The sequence below is a fragment of the Syngnathus typhle genome, linkage group LG1 (assembly GCF_033458585.1).
Source record: "Syngnathus typhle isolate RoL2023-S1 ecotype Sweden linkage group LG1, RoL_Styp_1.0, whole genome shotgun sequence".
NCBI classification, from domain to species: Eukaryota; Metazoa; Chordata; class Actinopteri; order Syngnathiformes; family Syngnathidae; genus Syngnathus; species Syngnathus typhle.
This window is the reverse complement of record NC_083738.1, coordinates 22700936-22719719: the sequence shown is the minus strand read 5'-3', so window position 1 is coordinate 22719719 and position 18784 is coordinate 22700936. Positions and strand designations below refer to the sequence as shown.

The 18784-nt window shown below is 41.0% G+C and overlaps 2 protein-coding genes across 3 annotated transcripts; both read left to right on the top strand.

Moving 5' to 3' along the window:
• Positions 1-53: 53 nt before the first annotated feature.
• On the top strand, positions 54-2445 carry tmed9 (transmembrane p24 trafficking protein 9). Its single transcript, XM_061272457.1, has 5 exons — positions 54-240; positions 575-675; positions 859-984; positions 1060-1206; positions 1631-2445. The coding sequence occupies exons 1-5, from the start codon at positions 93-95 to the stop codon at positions 1778-1780; spliced, it is 672 nt and encodes a 223-aa protein (XP_061128441.1). The 5' UTR covers positions 54-92; the 3' UTR covers positions 1781-2445.
• Positions 2446-2615: 170 nt separating this feature from the next.
• b4galt7 (xylosylprotein beta 1,4-galactosyltransferase, polypeptide 7 (galactosyltransferase I)) lies at positions 2616-8093 on the top strand. Of its 2 annotated transcripts, XM_061272435.1 has the most exons (7): positions 2616-3143; positions 3227-3265; positions 4438-4776; positions 4974-5199; positions 5331-5414; positions 5495-5599; positions 6105-8093. In XM_061272435.1, the coding sequence occupies exons 1-7, from the start codon at positions 3094-3096 to the stop codon at positions 6258-6260; spliced, it is 999 nt and encodes a 332-aa protein (XP_061128419.1). In that variant the 5' UTR covers positions 2616-3093; the 3' UTR covers positions 6261-8093. The 2 variants fall into 2 exon arrangements, with proteins under 2 accessions (XP_061128419.1, XP_061128427.1); XM_061272443.1 differs by lacking the exon at positions 3227-3265 and having other exon boundaries at positions 2620-3143.
• Positions 8094-18784: the final 10691 nt, after the last annotated feature.

The window sequence follows — 18784 nt, the reverse complement described above, 5'->3', positions numbered from 1 at the left end:
GCGAAAGCGTTGCTTGGCTAGGACGTAGGCTTTGGTTGATGTGGCACTGCCGTCTATGCGCAGGCGCAGTAGCGCTCTCCCCTGACAGTAAGATGGCGCCCGTCAGTCCGCGCTCGACTCTGTTGACGTTTTTCATTCTCAATATTTTTTACGGCTTCATCACCGCCTTGTACTTCCACATCGGAGAAACGGAGAAGAAATGTTTCATAGAAGAAATACCAGATGAGACGATGATTATCGGTGATTGCTTTCGAGACCGGGAATCGGCCTTGCTAATGCTAACATCTAACTCACAAACTTTGACAATTTTGTTTATTCTCAAAGTTGCTCAACATTTCTTCAAATGTGATTTAAAACCTGAAATTTCCGTCCAATCTTCCGTCATTTCACCTAGCAATACTTGAGATGTAAATTTATTTCAAAATACAAATGTTACCCATAAAGTGGTTTTAGACTAAGTTAGAAGATTTTATTGATCTTTACTGTGACGCAGACTCGGTGGGATCTTACGTCATTTGTTTGTGACAAAAAGAAGTTATCATGTAATGTAGACATGGATTCCATGTGTTTGCAGGCAACTATAGGACTCAGCTGTACGACAAACACAAAGAAGAATATCTGCCAGCCACTCAGGGTCTGGGCATGTTTGTGGAGGTCAAAGACCCCGATGAGAAGGTTTGTAGGATAGACATACGACTTTGTTGTTGAGACACGTGACAAGCAATTCATCTCAGGAAAACTGTCTATTGAATGGAGTCAGTCAACGGTGCTCAGACAGGATGGCTGAATAATCGGTTGGGCAGACTACGTAGGTCTCCCCTTTTTTTTTTTCTTTCAAACGTATTTATTTTTTGGTAGGTGATAATGTCTCGACAATACGGCTCCGAGGGAAGGTTCACCTTCACATCTCACACGCCCGGAGAACATCAGATCTGCCTGCACTCCAACTCATCTAAGTTCTCCCTCTTCGCCGGAGGCATGCTGGTGAGGGTGCGCCACACAATGTGCCCCCACTTCTGCATCCATTTGTTTTGAGCGGTGTTTGCTGCTTGCCTGCAGAGAGTCCACCTGGACATCCAGGTGGGCGAGCACGCCAACAACTACGCCGAAATCGCCGCCAAAGACAAACTATCAGAACTGCAGCTGCGGGTCAGGCAGCTGGTAGAGCAGGTGGACCAGATCCAAAAGGAGCAGAACTACCAGAGGGTGAGTTGTGATAAGAAATCTTGTTTATGAATACAATAATTCAGTGTTTCTTAACCTTTTATTGAGCCAAGGAATTTATTAAAAGCATCCCCAAAAGACCTCACTGATGCCAGCTCTTGTGAATAATATTTCTTTACTGTAGCCCAGTGGCTTAAAACTAGGATAAGGGTTTCAAACAAGGATTAGGGTTTCAAACTAGGGTTGGGGTTTCGAAGTAGAGTTTCAAACAAGGGTTAGGGTTTCAAACTATAAGTAGTTTAAAAAAAAAAAAAAAGGGTTTTCATTTTTGACCCACTTATGCAGCTCAGGGTTAAGATGATACTGGATCATCCACAAATGGTGAAAAAGGAAGAGTTTTTGGATCATCCCCCAGGTGACTTTCTTTAGCGCTTCTGGTACAGTGATGTTCATGTGTGTCCTGCAGTTCCGGGAGGAGCGCTTCCGCCAGACCAGCGACAGCACCAACCAACGCGTCCTGTGGTGGTCTATTGTGCAGACCCTGATTCTGGTAGCCATCGGCATCTGGCAGATGAGACACCTCAAGAGCTTCTTCGAGGCCAAGAAGCTGGTGTAAACGCTCATGTGTGTGCGAGTGCAACTTGGGGTGTGCTCCAAGTCTATAAAGAGATGCAGTATGGTGCGGGGATGCTGTGCACAAAAGTTACTTGAGACCATTGCTAATATTTATGATTTCCTTTTGGACGGAAGTATTTGGATTATCCAATGAAATGTGAAGCAGGCCCACGGCATCGCGTACTGACTCCTATTTCAAAAGTCGACGTTGACGACTTAAAGTCATACATTGTGCTGCATGTGTGACATCACATGTGATCACTGCACATTTGAACTCATGTCAAACTATTTCATTTTAGTGTTATAAACCCCCCCTTCCAAAAAAAAGTATGAGTTTTAACAAATCAAAAGTGAAAAACGAGTTACTGCATCTAGTGTGAATGTCCACTTTTTGCTGTTTTTAGCGTGCTCGACATTTCAGCTATGCAGGAAGGAAGTTGAATTTGTCAGTAGTGTGACACTGTCATGTTTGTTTCTGGATATTTGTGTCAAAATTTAATTAATGAAAATACCGTTTTTTTGTGTTGTTCTACACATCTTTAAAGGTTAGCCCAGTTTGGTTTTTAAGAGAAAAAATTTCTTTTTAAATAATTTTGCTTCCAATAAAATTTGATATTAAATGCACTGATTCAAAAGATGTTCAAATAAAGTCTTATACCCATTCAATATTGATCATTAGAGTGGCAATGCAAAGTAATTTTAGGTGCAGCGAGATGTAAAAGCGTTGAGTCTCCGCTGTAATCGTTTTCGTTGGCGAGAAATCTGCGTTGTTGCCAAATTGGGTTGGGATAATTGTGTGCTTTGTTTCCGCTCAAGCAGGTAGCCATGTTTTATTTTTTTTATAGCAGGTAGTAAATTTAAGTGTCCGTAACCTTTTCAAATTGCCTCGGAACTAACAATTGGATGCTTTGTTTCCGCTGAAGCAGGAAGTAAGTCGAACTTAATCACATTCAACTCTTAAAGGGTTCTTTTGCATCTTTTCAAGAGGGAAAATCATAAAAATCAGTTTTGACCGCTCACCTAAGTTGGTGACGTGTCCGTGTTAAACGCGCTCGTAGCGTGTTACGTCGCCAGCTTCGACTTCTCACGATCAGGATCCTATAGCTCAACGCAGGTATGCTACATGCTAATGCTACATGCTACGTGTCCAACCATTAAACGAGAGGACGCCGCTGACACGAGCGACTCTTGGCCGGCCGAAAAGAATTGACCATTACTGGACGAGTTGAAATGAAGTCCGATTACACGTGAGCTACTCTGTCAGATATTATGGACTCACCCGAGAGATTAAAGAAGTGAACTTGAAGAAGCACGATGTTCTCATCGAGGAGGAAACCTGTGCTGTACTTTAAGGAGGAGAGAAGGTAAATTTCATGTTAACCCAACCTCGTATATCAATTAATATATTGAACTGGACATTTTCCCTAATCAAATGAATTGTTTGAAGAAACGACAGTGCCAAATTTACAGACCGGAAAGACAAGGAGTAAGTGAAAGAATGAGTGGAATTCCACACAAACTTGTCATTTGTACTCTGCAACATCTTTATACTAACTACTAATACAGTGCTTCTCAAACTTTTACTCCTAAAACAAGTAATTACCTCTCCAATTACATTCCTTAAACGTGCATTTAATATTATTAGTCGCTGTGACATGCACATTGTGGATATGTTGCGAATCACTTGTTTTATAGGTAAGAAAAATACATTAAAAAGCTTAAAACTATTCTAAATGCGATTCAATTCAATTATATGTCGAGTCGAGATGCGAATACGTCGCATCCAAAAACAGTCATTAAATTTCATTTGTGTTTAAATCTTATAATAAGTCTTGCACTAATCATTTAAGATACCACACTTTGAGAAGCACTGTCTTAATCCCGTCACAAAATAATACAAATTAATATGAAACTTGATTTTGAAAAGAGAGACCACCCGATGTGTGTGAGCATGTCAATTAATGTGGCTTCTTGCACCACAAGCATTCTTTCCAAATCAACTAAAATGTTTTTTAAAGAAAATGATGACAGATTATAGAGGAGCTTTGACTCTCAGTGGAACAATACATTGCTTGCTGGAACAATAAAAAATATTGTTGAACTTGACTTAAAGCATGTGCATTCAATTGCTGTGAATTGTGTTGTGTTAGCTGTCAGCTAATTTCTTGGGAGTGAAATCTAGTGTTGTATGTTTTCCAAACGGGCCTGGGTAGCAATTAAAACAGTTTTTGCTTGTAATGTAATATCTTAAATCCTTCTGCTGCGATGTTCTTGTCAATCCATTGTTACATTGTGAAAAAAATGTTTTCCTTCAAACACTGTTTCCATATAATTTTAATTTTATTTACTGTCAATTCTGGTAATCTGATTGGAGAAGGACTTTTGTGTCTTTGAGTTTGATAAGAATGAGTCTAAGCCATATTGAACATGTTTAAAAAAAAAAAAAAAAAAAAAAAAGATTAACGTCTTAAAATATTTTTGTCTGTTTATTTTTTGCTACCAAAAACAGTAGCGTACGAAAACATAAATTGGGTTTTCTTTAACGGTCATCAAGATATAAGGTAACGTAACGTGATCAAGACTTATAAGCGACGCTGTGTATTTATTTTAGTTTTTTTAAATAATTATGCTGACGTAGTCTGCTGCTTGTGTGTTCAGGCTAGTGTGGGGCCGCTGTACAGTGTACAAGCTGTTCGGCCTTTGCGTGCTGCTGCTGCTTGCGTCTCTGCTGTGGCTGCAGCTCAGCTGTTCAGCGGACTTGGCCGCCACCTCGTCGCAGCGGGGCGCACGCCACCCGGAGCCGCCGCCCCCTTTGTGCCGGTCCGATAGCCACCAGCGAGATGAGTCGACGTGGGGTCCTCACAAGATGGCGCTATTGGTGCCCTTCCGCGAGCGCTTCGATGAGCTGCTAGTTTTTGTGCCCTTCATGCACGCCTTCCTCAACAAGAAGAAGATTGCACACCAAATCCTCATCATCAACCAGGTAGACCACTACAGGTAAGACGCCGCCGTGTCTCCAGTTGTAGCCGAGCTTCAGTTATTGCGTAGAGAAATCCAGGAACTCGTTTTAGGAGCCCGTATGCAAGTGTCATCCAGCCTTGCCGCGTGGCGAAACGCTTCATTTGTTAGCTCTTCCAGTAGAGCTCAAAGATGGGGCACAACCTGGTGACTGCTTGTTTTGCGATGGCCGGCAGATTCAACCGGGCTTCGCTGATCAACGTGGGCTACCTGGAGAGCCCCAACGACACGGACTACCTGGCCATGCACGATGTGGACCTGTTGCCTCTTAACGAGGCGCTGAACTATGGCTTCCCCGCTGACGGGCCCTTCCACGTGGCATCTCCAGAGCTTCACCCCCTCTACCATTACAGGACCTACGTGGGTGGCATCCTGATGCTCACCAAGAAGCATTACCAAATGGTAATCACCAGCATGAGGAATTTCACGTTTTAACCTCATCAATTTTGCATTTGTGACACGACCAATTTTACATTATGTAGTGATATAGTTGCCGTTTAAATGCTTGTTAATTTAACCAATTATCTGCGCAGTGTAACGGGATGTCCAATCGTTTCTGGGGTTGGGGCCGTGAGGACGACGAGTTTTACAGACGTCTGCAAAAGGCAGGCTTGCAGGTGGGTGGCGTGTTTCTTCAAAACAAATGCTGGTAGTTTTTTTTTTTCTTTCAAATCCAAGCTGTAATGCCAATTTACAGCTGTTCCGGCCGAGCGACATCACCACAGGATACAAAACCTTCCTGCACGTGCATGACTCGGCCTGGCGCAAACGGGACCAGAAGCGAGTAGCGGCTCAGAAGCAGGTTGGTCACGGCATGCACTCAAGGGACAAAAATTATTGTTGCACTTTGGCTTGCTTTTAACATTCAATTAAGAAGTTGGTTTTTTTTTGTTGTCACGGTGGTTCAAGTAGATTTACTACATTTTGTATTGACCTTTTATTCAACGATAAGTGGATTGTAAAAAAAGTACAATTTTAGAACATTATTTTATTGTTACCTACTAATTGGACAGTTACTGGTCAACATAAAAAATTCTCAGATTAAACAAAAATGATTACAAATTTGGAGACCAGTGTCATTTGGATAAAAGCATGAGTGTAAGACAAATTGAAACTTCTCGAATGGATTTTATTTTATGTTTTGTCTTGGCGCGTGCACACACACACACGCGCATCGTCATGTGGAAATCAAATTTACGATGTCAGCACACAAGACAGGCAAGTGTAGGGCCCACACCATCAGCGACCCTCCTCTCGGATGTCTTTAGAAAGCCGACCTCAATAGGAAATATTTTTGTGGCGTGCAGGAGCAGTTCAAAGTGGATCCTGAAGGGGGCCTCAGCAACCTGCGCTACCAAGTGGAATCCCGCCAGGAACTGACTATAGGAGGCGCTCCCTGCACAGTTATCAATACCAGGCTGGAGTGCGACCAAGACCAGACCCCCTGGTGCCTGCTCACGTAGGACACACAGGCAAAGTAACCGTGTCTTTTATTTTGGATAGCTCGTGAACAAAAAGCAGTTGAAGCACAATTTGGGTGCGTTGGGAATGCCTCTCTTCCTACTTCTGAAATAATTATTTGGTGTTGTTACTATGTTGTAAATGGTGACTATCCTCCAAATCAAGTTTCCCAACCTTTAGTGGGTGTTTGAATTCAAAATCTATAAACCCCACCACCACACATACTCATACACACACTCAAAGAAAATATATACTTGAGATAATAGTAAGACTGGTGTCACACAACAAGAAAAAAAATACAAGATTTAAAGTCACCCTGGTGAGATTAAAAGTCAACATGATGACTTTAAATATCATGAGGATTTAAAGGTTCAACTTGATGACGTACATTGACCACCGGCCATGTTTGCGGGATAAAGGCTGAATATCAAAACTGCAATTTACCGAAATAGGAGTGCATTTTCCTACTGTGGTATGTAGACTTGTGATTTCATGTTTGGATCTATCCTGGCGTCACATGTTGTCTGAACGTCCTACTTCAAGATCCTCTTGAAAACTATGATGACTTTAAATCTGGTGATGACGACATGAAATCTCATTTTCGTGATTCCCAACACAGCCTTAAATTGAGTGTAAGAGGAGCAAGCAGTAAGTGGCGCCGTTGCTTTTGCTACGGCCAGATGCTGTGCAACGTGCTGGCAGTAACTTCCTCAACAAGATTCTTGTCACCGCTACAGCAAACTTTTTTTGGGGGGAGGGGCGATCTTTCAAATGGTAGTTTTCATTATTTTTTAGCAACATTTTTTAAAAAATGGATTCCTTGTCAAGAAAATGTCCAACATTAGTCAAAAAGGATCACATTTAAAAAATGGTAAAAAAGAATAGCTATTAAAAATGTGTATGAAAATCATCTTATTACAATTTGTTTTTTGCATTAATTACATATTGCTTGCACTCCAAATTATCCATGTAATATATTAATGTACTGATTCTGTTTGTGTTAAATTATCTCACTAAATCACAGCTTGATTGCTTGTCCATAAATAAAATTTGAAAAAAAAAAAGTAAATATTGGATACCTTGAAAACAACAATAAAGATCAGTAATTTTTATAATAATTTCTTTGTATAGTTTAGTTTTCCAAAATATGGTTATTTATTTATTTTATTTTTAATCTTGACTAGTCAATTAATTTCTCTTTAATAATATGTTGTAAATGTTTTTAAATGCAACTTTTTAAAATTTTTGTCAAGTGGTTGGTCAATTAACTTTAGTAAAAACATGAGTGTCTTCATTTTCGACATTATTTTATTTAAATCTAATTTGTTTTCTACTAAGAAAATGTCCCTAAGCATTTTTATTTATTTTCCATTCGTCAGGCTCTAATTTTAAAATTCCTTTATAGTGAAGAATAAAAAGTAAACATGATGTTAAAATAAAATATTTTCATACACATTTTGTATTTAATTAAATATTAGTTTTATCAATTGCAGTTTTATCCGAATAATAAAGACCAACAACAATAAACACCTCTGATGTGGGTTACTTAAGCCAAACGTGGCCCCTGAGCACAAAAGTTTACACACCCCAAGTTTCTTTCGTTTCTGTTTTTGTTACTCAGTGTTGACAGAAAATCGCATCAAATGAAAGAAATGCAATGGAATTATTTAAATGCTTTATTTTTCCTATTTATAAGTGCTTTTTTAAACTGTAGTTTTGCTTGAGGAACTCCACAGAAGGACGCCCTGTTACGTGCAAGACGATGATGTCACTGAACAATTATATTGTAGCTCTCATTTGCCATTTTGTTGGGAATAAACGGTACCTGTATAATATTTTATTAGTCTGTCTACTTTTTGGTCTTCGGTACTTTCACATTCTCAATTGACTGGAACTTCTATCTGGGTGGCTCTTTTTTTTTTTTGCTGTTTATGTTTGGTTGGTTGAGCACCTAGCCGATTCTATTAAATGTAAATTTATCATTTTTCTTGGAACAGTAAATCAAATCTGTTCACTGTTCTGCTCTTTTACCACTAGATAGAGCTCTGGCTCCATTCAATCCAATTCGTGGCTTTCTTGCAATGACTTATTTTTTTTATTTGCTTCTTGTAAACATGATTATATAGATTATCGGATTACGCTGGTGATGCTGAAGCTCCCTTTAAAACTCAAAAACAAAGAAAAAATTGAGATGAGGCATAAAACCACCATTTTTTTTACATTTCACAATTTGATCAAAGCAGTCCAACTTCAGTTCATTCAGTATATATTGAAAATTTTCTTTTACATTCCCCAAAATTCACCAAACTCCAAGTTTTCCATTTCAAATAAAAGGCACCTGGCCAGTGACCTAAAAACAAGCAAATGCTTCTTATGTTTCTTTAAATTTAAGGTCTGACAGTGGTGTTGTTGTAAACTTTTCATTTCTGACTTGACTTAAGTCCCAGTGACTAAGTTGACTAGTAATGTCAGACAGTGGCCCAGGAATTTCAATGCTCGACTAGTGATGTCTATAACGATGGCCCAGTAGTCAACTACTCATGTCTGAAAGGGAGTCTACGTTGTCTTCTAAGTTGACTTGTCATGTCTGACATTGGCTAAGTGTTTCCTGAAGTTGATTAGTAATGTCTGACGGGAGTTATGAGTTTCTCACATTCTTGTCATAGTTGTAGTACAGGTGGTAATTAGTGTGTGCGTCTGTTTGGGTGTTGTTTTGCTAATAGGTAACTCTTAGCTAGCTATTATATACCCCCCACCGCCTGTCCCCAAATCCCCCAAGGTCTGGTGATTTCTCGGGGAGCTTTCTGGAAGTTGCGTGACGATTGACACTTTTGGCCTTGGGGCTGACAGGTTGTTTTTTTTACGAGAATTTGTCACAATTATATACTTGAGCTGAGAGTAGCCCTGCAGCCATCTTACTCAAACGATGCTCACAGATGCACACACGCCTACATCTACAAATCATGGATCAGTTCGACATAGATTTTGTCTACGTACGTAGACATAGCTAAGAGGGGTCTTAATGTCGGCAAATGTAAATGTCTCAAGGCTGAAACAGTAACGGTTTAAGTCCTATTTTTTTATCATTTCAAACTCGAGGCACTCAATGTCCTTATTGACCTTCACAAACGATGGCAGCCCAAACTTTTGCTCAAGATGTGAACAACCTCATAAAAATGTGTTTAAACTCTGGGTTTAGATGCATAATTGATCCCAAGCATATGCGCTTGTTTTTTTTGTTTGTTTCTATAGAATCGGAAAAACGACATGCAATTTTTATGTTTACAAATTGATACATCAGAAATGGCCCCCTGCTATTGTAAATGCAAAATGGCTCCTTCACTCTGGCACTTACAGATCCCTTTGGTGGACTGCAATAACCTCATGAGGCGCCCTCCATTGTCAGTAACGCCAAAGACAACTTGAGTAAGACTTTTAGAAGAATTTAAAGCAGGAACTCTGAAGACACCACGTAGTGATGTGCATTTACCGTTTTTTTCCATGTATAATGCGCCCCCATGTATAATACGCACCCTAAAAATGGCATGTCGATGCTGGAAAAAAGCCTGTACCCATGTATAATATGCACCCAAATTTTGACTCGTATTTAAGTCCGTAAACGTAAAATTATTTCAGAAAAAAGATCATCTTTGGGAACAACCGGATGTTATTCTGCCGGTCAGTGTCACTGCGCATGCGCTAGCAAACTCAATAGTGAAGAAATGTTTCGGATTTGTGTAGGGTACATTGTGACAGCAATCGTCCACTCACGAGCCAACACTAACGCCAAGATGCATTTGTATGGACATATCCCAAAATGAAAATAGCAGCTTCAAAAAAGTTGAAAGGAATATCAATCATATGACTTGATTTTCAGAAAGAAAATTCAGTAGAATATGTACTGTTAATCCAATGTGATAATGAGCCATTGAAAAGCAAGTGGGTTTTGGTTGTGTAGTTTGTTGGAAATGCTAGAAAGTTGTGGCAACAGCCATTACAGTTCGTAAGCCATTACATTGCCTTCCAAATGATTGTGCAAACCACACAATAAAGATCAGTAGGCATTGCTATACATATCACATGGAATCTTATCAGCAATAGCTTCAAAATATCAATTGTATAATCCTTTGTTATATGACGAAAGTAAAACAAGTGGGCGGAGTCTGAAGTTTTTGAGGCGTGTGCAAGGGGCACTTACAGGCACCGCCTGGGCACCTGGTTTCTCCGCCCCCCCCAGCTGAATACTTTGCGTCCATCTGTCTGTCATCACTTTGGCGAGCCATAAAGTTGAGAACGTTCATCATCGGCTGACAGGAAGTTCTTAAAGGAGATCCGTGAAAGGCAAACGAGCGGCAAACGAGCAACGACATCTACTGCCGTGAAAAATACCATACGCCGTATCTATAGAAATGTCATCTGTCTTTTGGATTCAGTCGCCATCTGGCCAATATTTTCCATTTATTTTTAAATTTTGTTCTTTGCAAATGTTGGACATCAACACCACTTTCCTAACTCCCACTGATTTACAGTAGCGGCCGCTTTATGTATGTTTCATTTGATTGATTTAGTATAAACACACAAATATACGGAATCCAACCATGTTAGTACTGCTAATTTTATTCATGTTAATAAATGTGACAGTTAAATTATCCATCAAGTTAGTCATGTTCATAGTTCATAGCAAAATGTTCATAGTTTTATTATATTGTTAAAGAGGAAGTCAACCGAAACATTTTCTTTACAATAATACGAATGGATGGATGGATGGATGGATGGATGGATGGATGGATGGATGGATGGATGGATGGATGGATGGATGGATGGATGGATGGATGGATGGATGGATGGATGGATGGATGGATGTCCATATCAAGAGACAGCCATTTTGTTGCTGTTGACTGAAAATGACATCACTGTTGCCAGGTTTCAGCCAATCACAGCTCACCAGTTCTGTGATTGGTTGTGACCTAAAACCTGGCAACCGTGATTTCTCCTGAACCAGTTTCAAGGCATCGATTGACCACAAAAACAAAAAGTTCAAAATATGAACATTTATATAAGCCATACTGCAACAAAAAAATACCTGACAGCATCTCAACATGGCACGACCCAAAAACGGCATGCCAATGCTAATTTGGTACCCTGAGGTAACCGTAGGACACATTGCCAATTTGGTCCGAGTAAACAAACGTGAGCGTTTAGGTGTTTAGGCTCTAATTGTTCTCACTGGGGAACACTTTAGGACCTGCACATGTCTCCTGGGGGGGCCATGAGGGGTGTGGGGGACGTGCTTACAGGAAGAGCCTGGGGCGACGGACACACACACACACACACATACACACCTGCAGACAAAGGGGTGTCACATGAGCGCCCACACCCATCTGTCAAGGAGATTCTGGCGGGATGCGGTCCGGCAAGTTGGATCAGAACATCAAAAAGGGTTTTGATGGACAGGTGTGACGAGTGACAGACCACACTTCCGAATCTTCCGTGTGATGACATCATGAACACCTGCTCAGGTACCAACTTGACTCAGCGTCTTTTGGGTGTCACTTTCATTTTCATTGAGAGCCTTACTAATTCTCTTTCTTGTTGCCACTTCTTGCAGATCATCATGAAGTGTTGTGGGGGAGTCCATCGGGTAAGAACACACACCAAAACTTGGTCAGGCTGTAGAAAGTCAAGCTGGCATAGCGACACATAGTGGTCACATAGTGGTCATCATGCCAAAGTTTAATTGCTCCTTAATTAGTCTCCTTGTCGCCTGATTCTGTCGCACACACTCGTGTGAGTGTGCGTCGCCTCCTTCCAAGCTGTTTCTTTGCTCACACAAAAAACTCAAATCGTCACTTCTTTTCAACCTTCTGTTCTCCTCCTCTCATTTCCTGTCTTCCTTGCACCCCCCCACCCCTCTCTTCATCCCCCCTCAGCCACCCCTTTATACCACCATCCGCACCCCACAGCAAGTGTGAGTGCTTTAATTGTGCTGAGCTGGAATCAATTAAGTGTGGCATGAGCATGGGCTGTTTACACTACTTACTCACACACACCATTGCGAAGATGCTCATTAGCATTAGCACTAACGTTTACGCCTCACTTGTGGGTAATACTCAAATTTAGCCACATGCTTGCTCACTGGCTTTAATGATCATAAGAGATCATCACGCACTAAGTGTTGCGTCATCTCATGGTCACCTCGCAAACTAACAACACATTAGTTGTCATCCAAGCGATACGTATATTAGCAGGTCTTATAGCTCTAGGATTATTTCCACTCAGGGCTTGCTTGACTTTGAACTCCTGCCAGATGCAGGTACAATTTCATCAGAGGGTGAAACCATCACTGGAACTCACCACTCACAACCACAACTTGAAATTTAGGAGATATTCTGTCTTTTCCCCTCCAGGGATGTAAATGAAATGAACCACAGTTTACCAGTTGCTTTTTATAGGTGTGAAAAGCAGGATTGAAGATTGGAATACTTTTTTTTTTCTTTATTTGCTCATATTTGACATAGTATATCATTGCTGTCGGGTGGAAATCCCCCCCCCCCCGCCCCCCTTCAAAATGTCATTTCGCAACTGTGCATCCAGATAGCCGTAAAACCTATCGACGAATGAGGCCTATTGTTTGAATTTGCTTTGTTTCTTCTTGTGCCAGAGTTCAAAGTGTCAGCAGGGGGCGACATCGGAGCCCGAAAAGGAGGCCTTGTTAGGTCAGGCCTTAATAGCGTTTAATGATGCTGTGAGAGGGAGGAGATGCCTCATGCCGCTGGGAACCGGATTATCCCGCTTTTGTCGCCTTGGACCAGCTCAGAGGCGCCCACAATAACCCCTGCCCCTCAGGACCGAAGCGCCTCTTAGGCCCCCTGGGTCTATAACACCCCCAACTGAAGAAAGAACGAGTCTTTTAACCCTCCATCACCGGGAAAACGTCCTGCCATGTGACATCAGCTGCCGTCAGAAATCAGCGAGGTGATGTCATCAGATCACATGCGTATCACATGACGGATCTGATCGGAAATGTTGGACATGGGACATGATGGATGCGGTTGGTGATTAACTGGGACGGACATCTTGGCGCGGACGACCATGTTGATCGCGGGCACCCTTGTTGGTCACGTGACGCGTTGAACACTTGTGTGGGTGTTAAACGCGGCGTCAAAGAGATGAGCAGTCGCCATCTTGTCCCCTGTGCCAAAAAAGATTGAGAGGTCAGCAGATGGCCGCCTCTCGATTGCTCGCACCGCCGCCTCGGCGACCAGTCAGTGAGCCGCCGCAGGCGCATATGTTCTTCCCTGCGACAACCTGGCCGTTAAAGGGCCACTTGTTTGGACAATTTGGGCGGCATGCAGAAAACCTCTGCGCTGATGCGAATGTCGTTCGGACTTTCTATATGACGTCTTCATTCATGTTGCGCATTTTCGTTTTTGCCTTCCTCAACCCCGCCTCCTTCAGCAGCAACAGGAGCAGACTCAGTGAAAAACACCTGAATAGCCTCAGGCCGGGGTGACGCCGCACGCATGCATGTCAATTGATTTTACAGGAAGTTACTCACTTAAACACACTTCATATATGCGAGCGTGTGTCTCATTATGTTTGCACGTGTTGTGTTCCTGTGCATGCGCAGTGTGTTCTAATTTATAATGTGCTTTGTGTGCATGGTGTTTTTTGTTGTTATTGTTGGGTGTTTTGTGTGTTGTTGTGTGCGCCCACGCCTGTGTGTATGTTGCATGATTGTATTGGGAACTGGAAAGTGCCCCCTCCCCCTCTCAGTTACGCCCAGTCTTCTTGTTTGGCGTTAACACTTCAGATGTTCTCAGGATGCTGGGGGGGGGGGGGGGGGGGGTGTTCATAAGAGGGCTTATGGGGGTGATAATGAAGCTAACACCTTGTCACACACGCGTCCACGCATTTTGACTGATACTTACTTGCTTCTTCAACTTTTTGAAGTCCTTACAAAGTTGTTTGTTGTTTTTTGGTAAAAGACAAATAAGGATGGATTAAGAAGGCAAATATAATGAGTATCAATTATTTATAGATTTTTAAGGGCCTTCTGTGATTCAGTGTTTTTGTTATGTAAGTTTTAATTGTCTTTTTCATATATTTTGGTAAATTAACATGACTCACTTTCATGAATGTAATGATGACAAAAGTGACACGATCAACGACACATTCTTAATGGAACATTTCATGATAACACACACACAGATTAATAAACAAGTGGGGTTGTAAATGCATGTGTATTGTAATAAAGGTTAATTAGCATGACACTCGTGCCAACATGTTTAACACGCCCCAGCCTTGGTATCGCTTCCTTGGTCACGTGAGCAAAATTGAGCGCCCAAAACAAGAATGCGTACTTACAGCTAACCAGGAATACCAACAACACGTGAGCTCACTTCTAAAATTGTTAAATCAAATATCATTATGGATGATGAGTATCACTATGATGATGACAATCATTGCTATTTTTATTATTATTTATCGTGGGGGGGGGGGGTCCACAAAAATGTGTGTGTGTGTCTGTGTGTGGGGGGGGAGACCGTTACATACACAGACAAATACTCACTTGCGAACAAATGCACACACATGCACACATACAATGACAAATGTACAAAGACACACACGTACAACGTCTTGTAGCTGTGCGCAAAATTTGTGTGTATGTGGGGAGAGTTGGTTTTGCGTTGGCATGGTTGCATTGGCCATCTGCGTCTGGCGCTGACATTGGCGCGAACCACAGTGGCTAATGACGCCTCATTAGACGTTGGCCATGATGGCTCCATCAGAGTGTCACTTCTTCACAGCTAAATGGCTGAAAATGTAAAATGGCTAAACAACTACATGGTTAAAGGGCCAAGGAGGTAAATAGATGTGGCTCAAGGTAAAGGTCTTAATTGTTAAACAGCTAAGCAGATAAATGGCCAGCATGCTAAAGAGTTAAACCGCTAAATGGTTAATGGATATGACAATGGAATACGCCAGCATGCTGTAGCAGTCAGGATGCTAACAGCCATACCTATGTGGCGGCCATGTTGGCAGGGGCATTGACATTGAAATTAAATTGAAATTTGCCTTTTACTCAACAGATTTTTGTGAGAATCACTTTTTTGTAAAAGCCATGATTTTTGCTAACAACAGGAATGATTGTCTGTTATCGCTCACCCCACATGACTTTGGCGGTAATATCCGTGAATTAAACGGCTAAATGGCTACAGAGCTAAATGACAAAACAGCTATAATGCTAGCTATATGGCTAAACAACTGAACGGTTCAACTGTCAAAAAGCCAAATAATCTATATGCTAAAAGGGTAAACGACGAGATGCCCAAAGGACAGCCGATAAGGCAAATGGTTCAAAGGCCATATTGATAAACAGCTGAATGAATAAACCAGAACCAGATTTTTCCTTCACAAGAAACAGAATCTTCTTTTAAGGGGAGCGACAATTTTTCTTACACAGATGAGGCATGAGCAGTTTGCACATTGATCCGTATGTATGTCTGTCCTTTCATTTGTCTATCTGTCCATGGCTGCCATACTGATACAGCAGCTGGAGATTCAAAGGTCAAGCTTGTTCTGTGTGGAGCCGCTTGTCGACAATGACGGGCAGGAGACAGTCCAGCGGGAGGCAATCCAGGTGGCCATCTGCAGCTCGGCGCCATTTGTGTGGGTGAAAAAATGAAGCTTCTTTTTACAGAGCTGACTACAAACGCATCTCATACACACAAGCACAGCTAAATTGCTAAATGGCCAATGAGTTAAAACAGCTAACTGATTAAACAGCCAAAGGGCTAAATAGCTAAATGGTTCAATTGTAAAATTCCCAATGTGCAAGACAACTAATTGGCTAAATGGTTAAAAAGCTGAAATAGCAAAGGGCTAAAAGGCTAACCGGTTAAAATGCCAAACAGATAAACCGCTTAATAGCGTACTGGACAAACAACCGAACAGCTAAATGTACAGCTGAATCGCTCAATGGCTAAATTGCTTCATAGCCAAAGGGCTAATGGGTTAAAAAAGTAAATGGTTAAACAGTCAAAGTGCTAAATGGCAACAAGGTTAAACACCTAAACTACTAAATTCCCAGGAGCTAAAAAGCTAACTGGCTAAAAGGTTAAACAGATAAATGGCTAAATAGCCAAACATAATGGAGAAACGGCCCAAGGCTTAATAGCTAGATGTCTAAAGAGGCAAATGTTTAGAAATGTATTCATCATGGTGACTTTTTTTTTTTTTATTGTGTATCATCACCTTCATGTCAAGTTTTGATTGGGGTTAATGATGTGAGATTTGTGTGTTCAGTCTAAATAAAAATACTCATCTTCTGCGGAAGACACAACAACCACGCGTTCCAGCCTCAAATTAATGTTAGGCTTTTGTGTTGTTGTTGTGTTGCTTCAGATTTCCAAAGAGTCTGCTAATAATAGTTGTGCGATCGGTTACGTGTTGTTGCCAGCGGAGTTGTAAAGTTGTAATGTGAAGCATATGCAGCCCAATCTGTTGCGTTATTTATTGCAAATGCGCGTGACCGTTTCACGCGTCATCTTTGAGCGCTGCATGACTCTAATTAACGCATCATTAAAAGCATAATTCGTATCATTATCATTTCGCACTCCGCCAGCCAGCAGCCAAGCGACGAGGCGGCAAAGAAAAAGAAAATGTGTCTGTGAAGAAGCCAATTTGGAAGCGGAAAGAACCAAAAGCAACGGCAAATACACCAACTATCATCGTTACTGGATCATTAGATTTGATCAATCTATGGCAGATAATTACAAAATCATACAAGGAAACAACATTTATTCTGATGTGTGTATCACACAATTTAAAGGTCCGGTTATACAAGAAGTGTTTGACAGTAGGTCACCACCATTTGTCAATAATTTTAAGCAACAAAGATGTGGAACCAGTATTTGCGTGATTAGCATTGTCTGTAATTTTTCCCATACAAATTGGATAAATCGTGTTGTTCAGAAGACAAACATTGGATTTGTAGATTAAGATTACAATTGGTTCTAACTAGCTGGCCCAAATAGGGTTTCAAATTGAAGTTAGGGTTGCAAATTAGGGTTGGGTTAGGGTTTAGGAATAGGGGTTGGGGACAGGCGATAAGTTTAAGGGTTAGAGTTATTGGTTAGTGTCGTGGTACGGTTTTAAACTAATGCCATGCCGGTTATAGAGTTTCAAAATAGGTTTTCTATTTAAAGTTACAGCAATGGAGCCAGCCTGTGCATTTGAGTAATGTGAGTTGTCATCACATCGGGGGCCCTTTTTGAATGGGAGGCGGCCATCTTTTGCACAGCAGCGTGGCGCTGAGGCGAATTGCTCGCTCGGACCTTTTGCATACAGGGGCGGGGCTAAAGAGGCCAAGCACAAACAATTCGTTTAGTTTTTCATTGGTGTTGAAAGTTGAGTAATGTCCTTAGGTGTGTTAATGTTCACTCATTAACGGGGACAGTGAGAGTGGTCATTCAAAGATTTCTTCGATTGTCCAGAATGGAATTAGCATTGTTCTTCAATATTCAAGACACCTTCAACATGAAAAACTTAACAATATCAGTGACGACATGACATGAACAGAAACTAATGACAACCCTCAAAAACATCAGCGACACAATTAACGATATGAGCAACACAAAAAACAGTGATGACAACGTAGAAAACATTAACAATGTTGACAACTACGACATCACTATATTAATCACATTAGCATGAATGACATAAATGCTCTGACTAATGATATTCCATTAGTAATGCTATCAACCACAAACAAGATTAACAATAATAATAACGACAAAGAATGGGTAACATAAATGACACCGACGTCAATGTAACCAACATTGTTAAACCACATCTGCAAATTTAACAAGATTAATCATATAAACACCCTGAAAATCAAAAACACTGACAACATAAGACATTAACGTCTATAACCTTCCTGAATCAATGGCGTTAACATTGTTCGCATAAAGTTCAGAGCAGAAGCTGCGAGACACACACACACGCACACACACACACACACACACGCACAAGCACTAACAAGTGAAAACCACCTCCACCTCATTTGAATACAAATAGTGTGGCTAAAGTGTTAATTAACCTAACGAGCTTCAAATGTTCTCACACCCCATTGTCTTACACACACACGCCACACACACATACACACACACACACACACACACACACACAGACACACACACACATATATATGTACATTTGTATATATATATATATATATATATATATATATATATATATATATATATATATATATATATATATATATATGCACTTGTATAAATCCCTGTATAATAGATACACATTATATACAGAATGATGCCGCATTATCTCTAATTTCTTCGGTGTGACTGGAGTGTAATTAGCATGTAATTATACTGTCATTATGAGTTGTTAAATCATTTACACCTTTGAATCTTCTGTGGCACCAAAACCTTTCCAAGGCCAAGTCAACGTTTTTTGGGCAGTCGTTTGTTTTTGGTCACCGTGATGACAGGATGTACTC

Excerpts from the sequence above, each read along its gene's own strand:
- tmed9 (XM_061272457.1), top strand. The coding sequence starts at position 93 with ATGGCGCCCGTCAGTCCGCGCTCGACTCTGTTGACGTTTTTCATTCTC. Across the intron at positions 241-574 it reads AGATGAGACGATGATTATCG|GCAACTATAGGACTCAGCTG; the intron begins GTGATTGCTTTC and ends ATGTGTTTGCAG. Across the intron at positions 1,207-1,630 it reads AGGAGCAGAACTACCAGAGG|TTCCGGGAGGAGCGCTTCCG; the intron begins GTGAGTTGTGAT and ends TGTGTCCTGCAG.
- b4galt7 (XM_061272435.1), top strand. The coding sequence starts at position 3,094 with ATGTTCTCATCGAGGAGGAAACCTGTGCTGTACTTTAAGGAGGAGAGA. Across the intron at positions 3,266-4,437 it reads ACAGACCGGAAAGACAAGGA|GCTAGTGTGGGGCCGCTGTA; the intron begins GTAAGTGAAAGA and ends TTGTGTGTTCAG. Across the intron at positions 4,777-4,973 it reads AACCAGGTAGACCACTACAG|ATTCAACCGGGCTTCGCTGA; the intron begins GTAAGACGCCGC and ends GATGGCCGGCAG.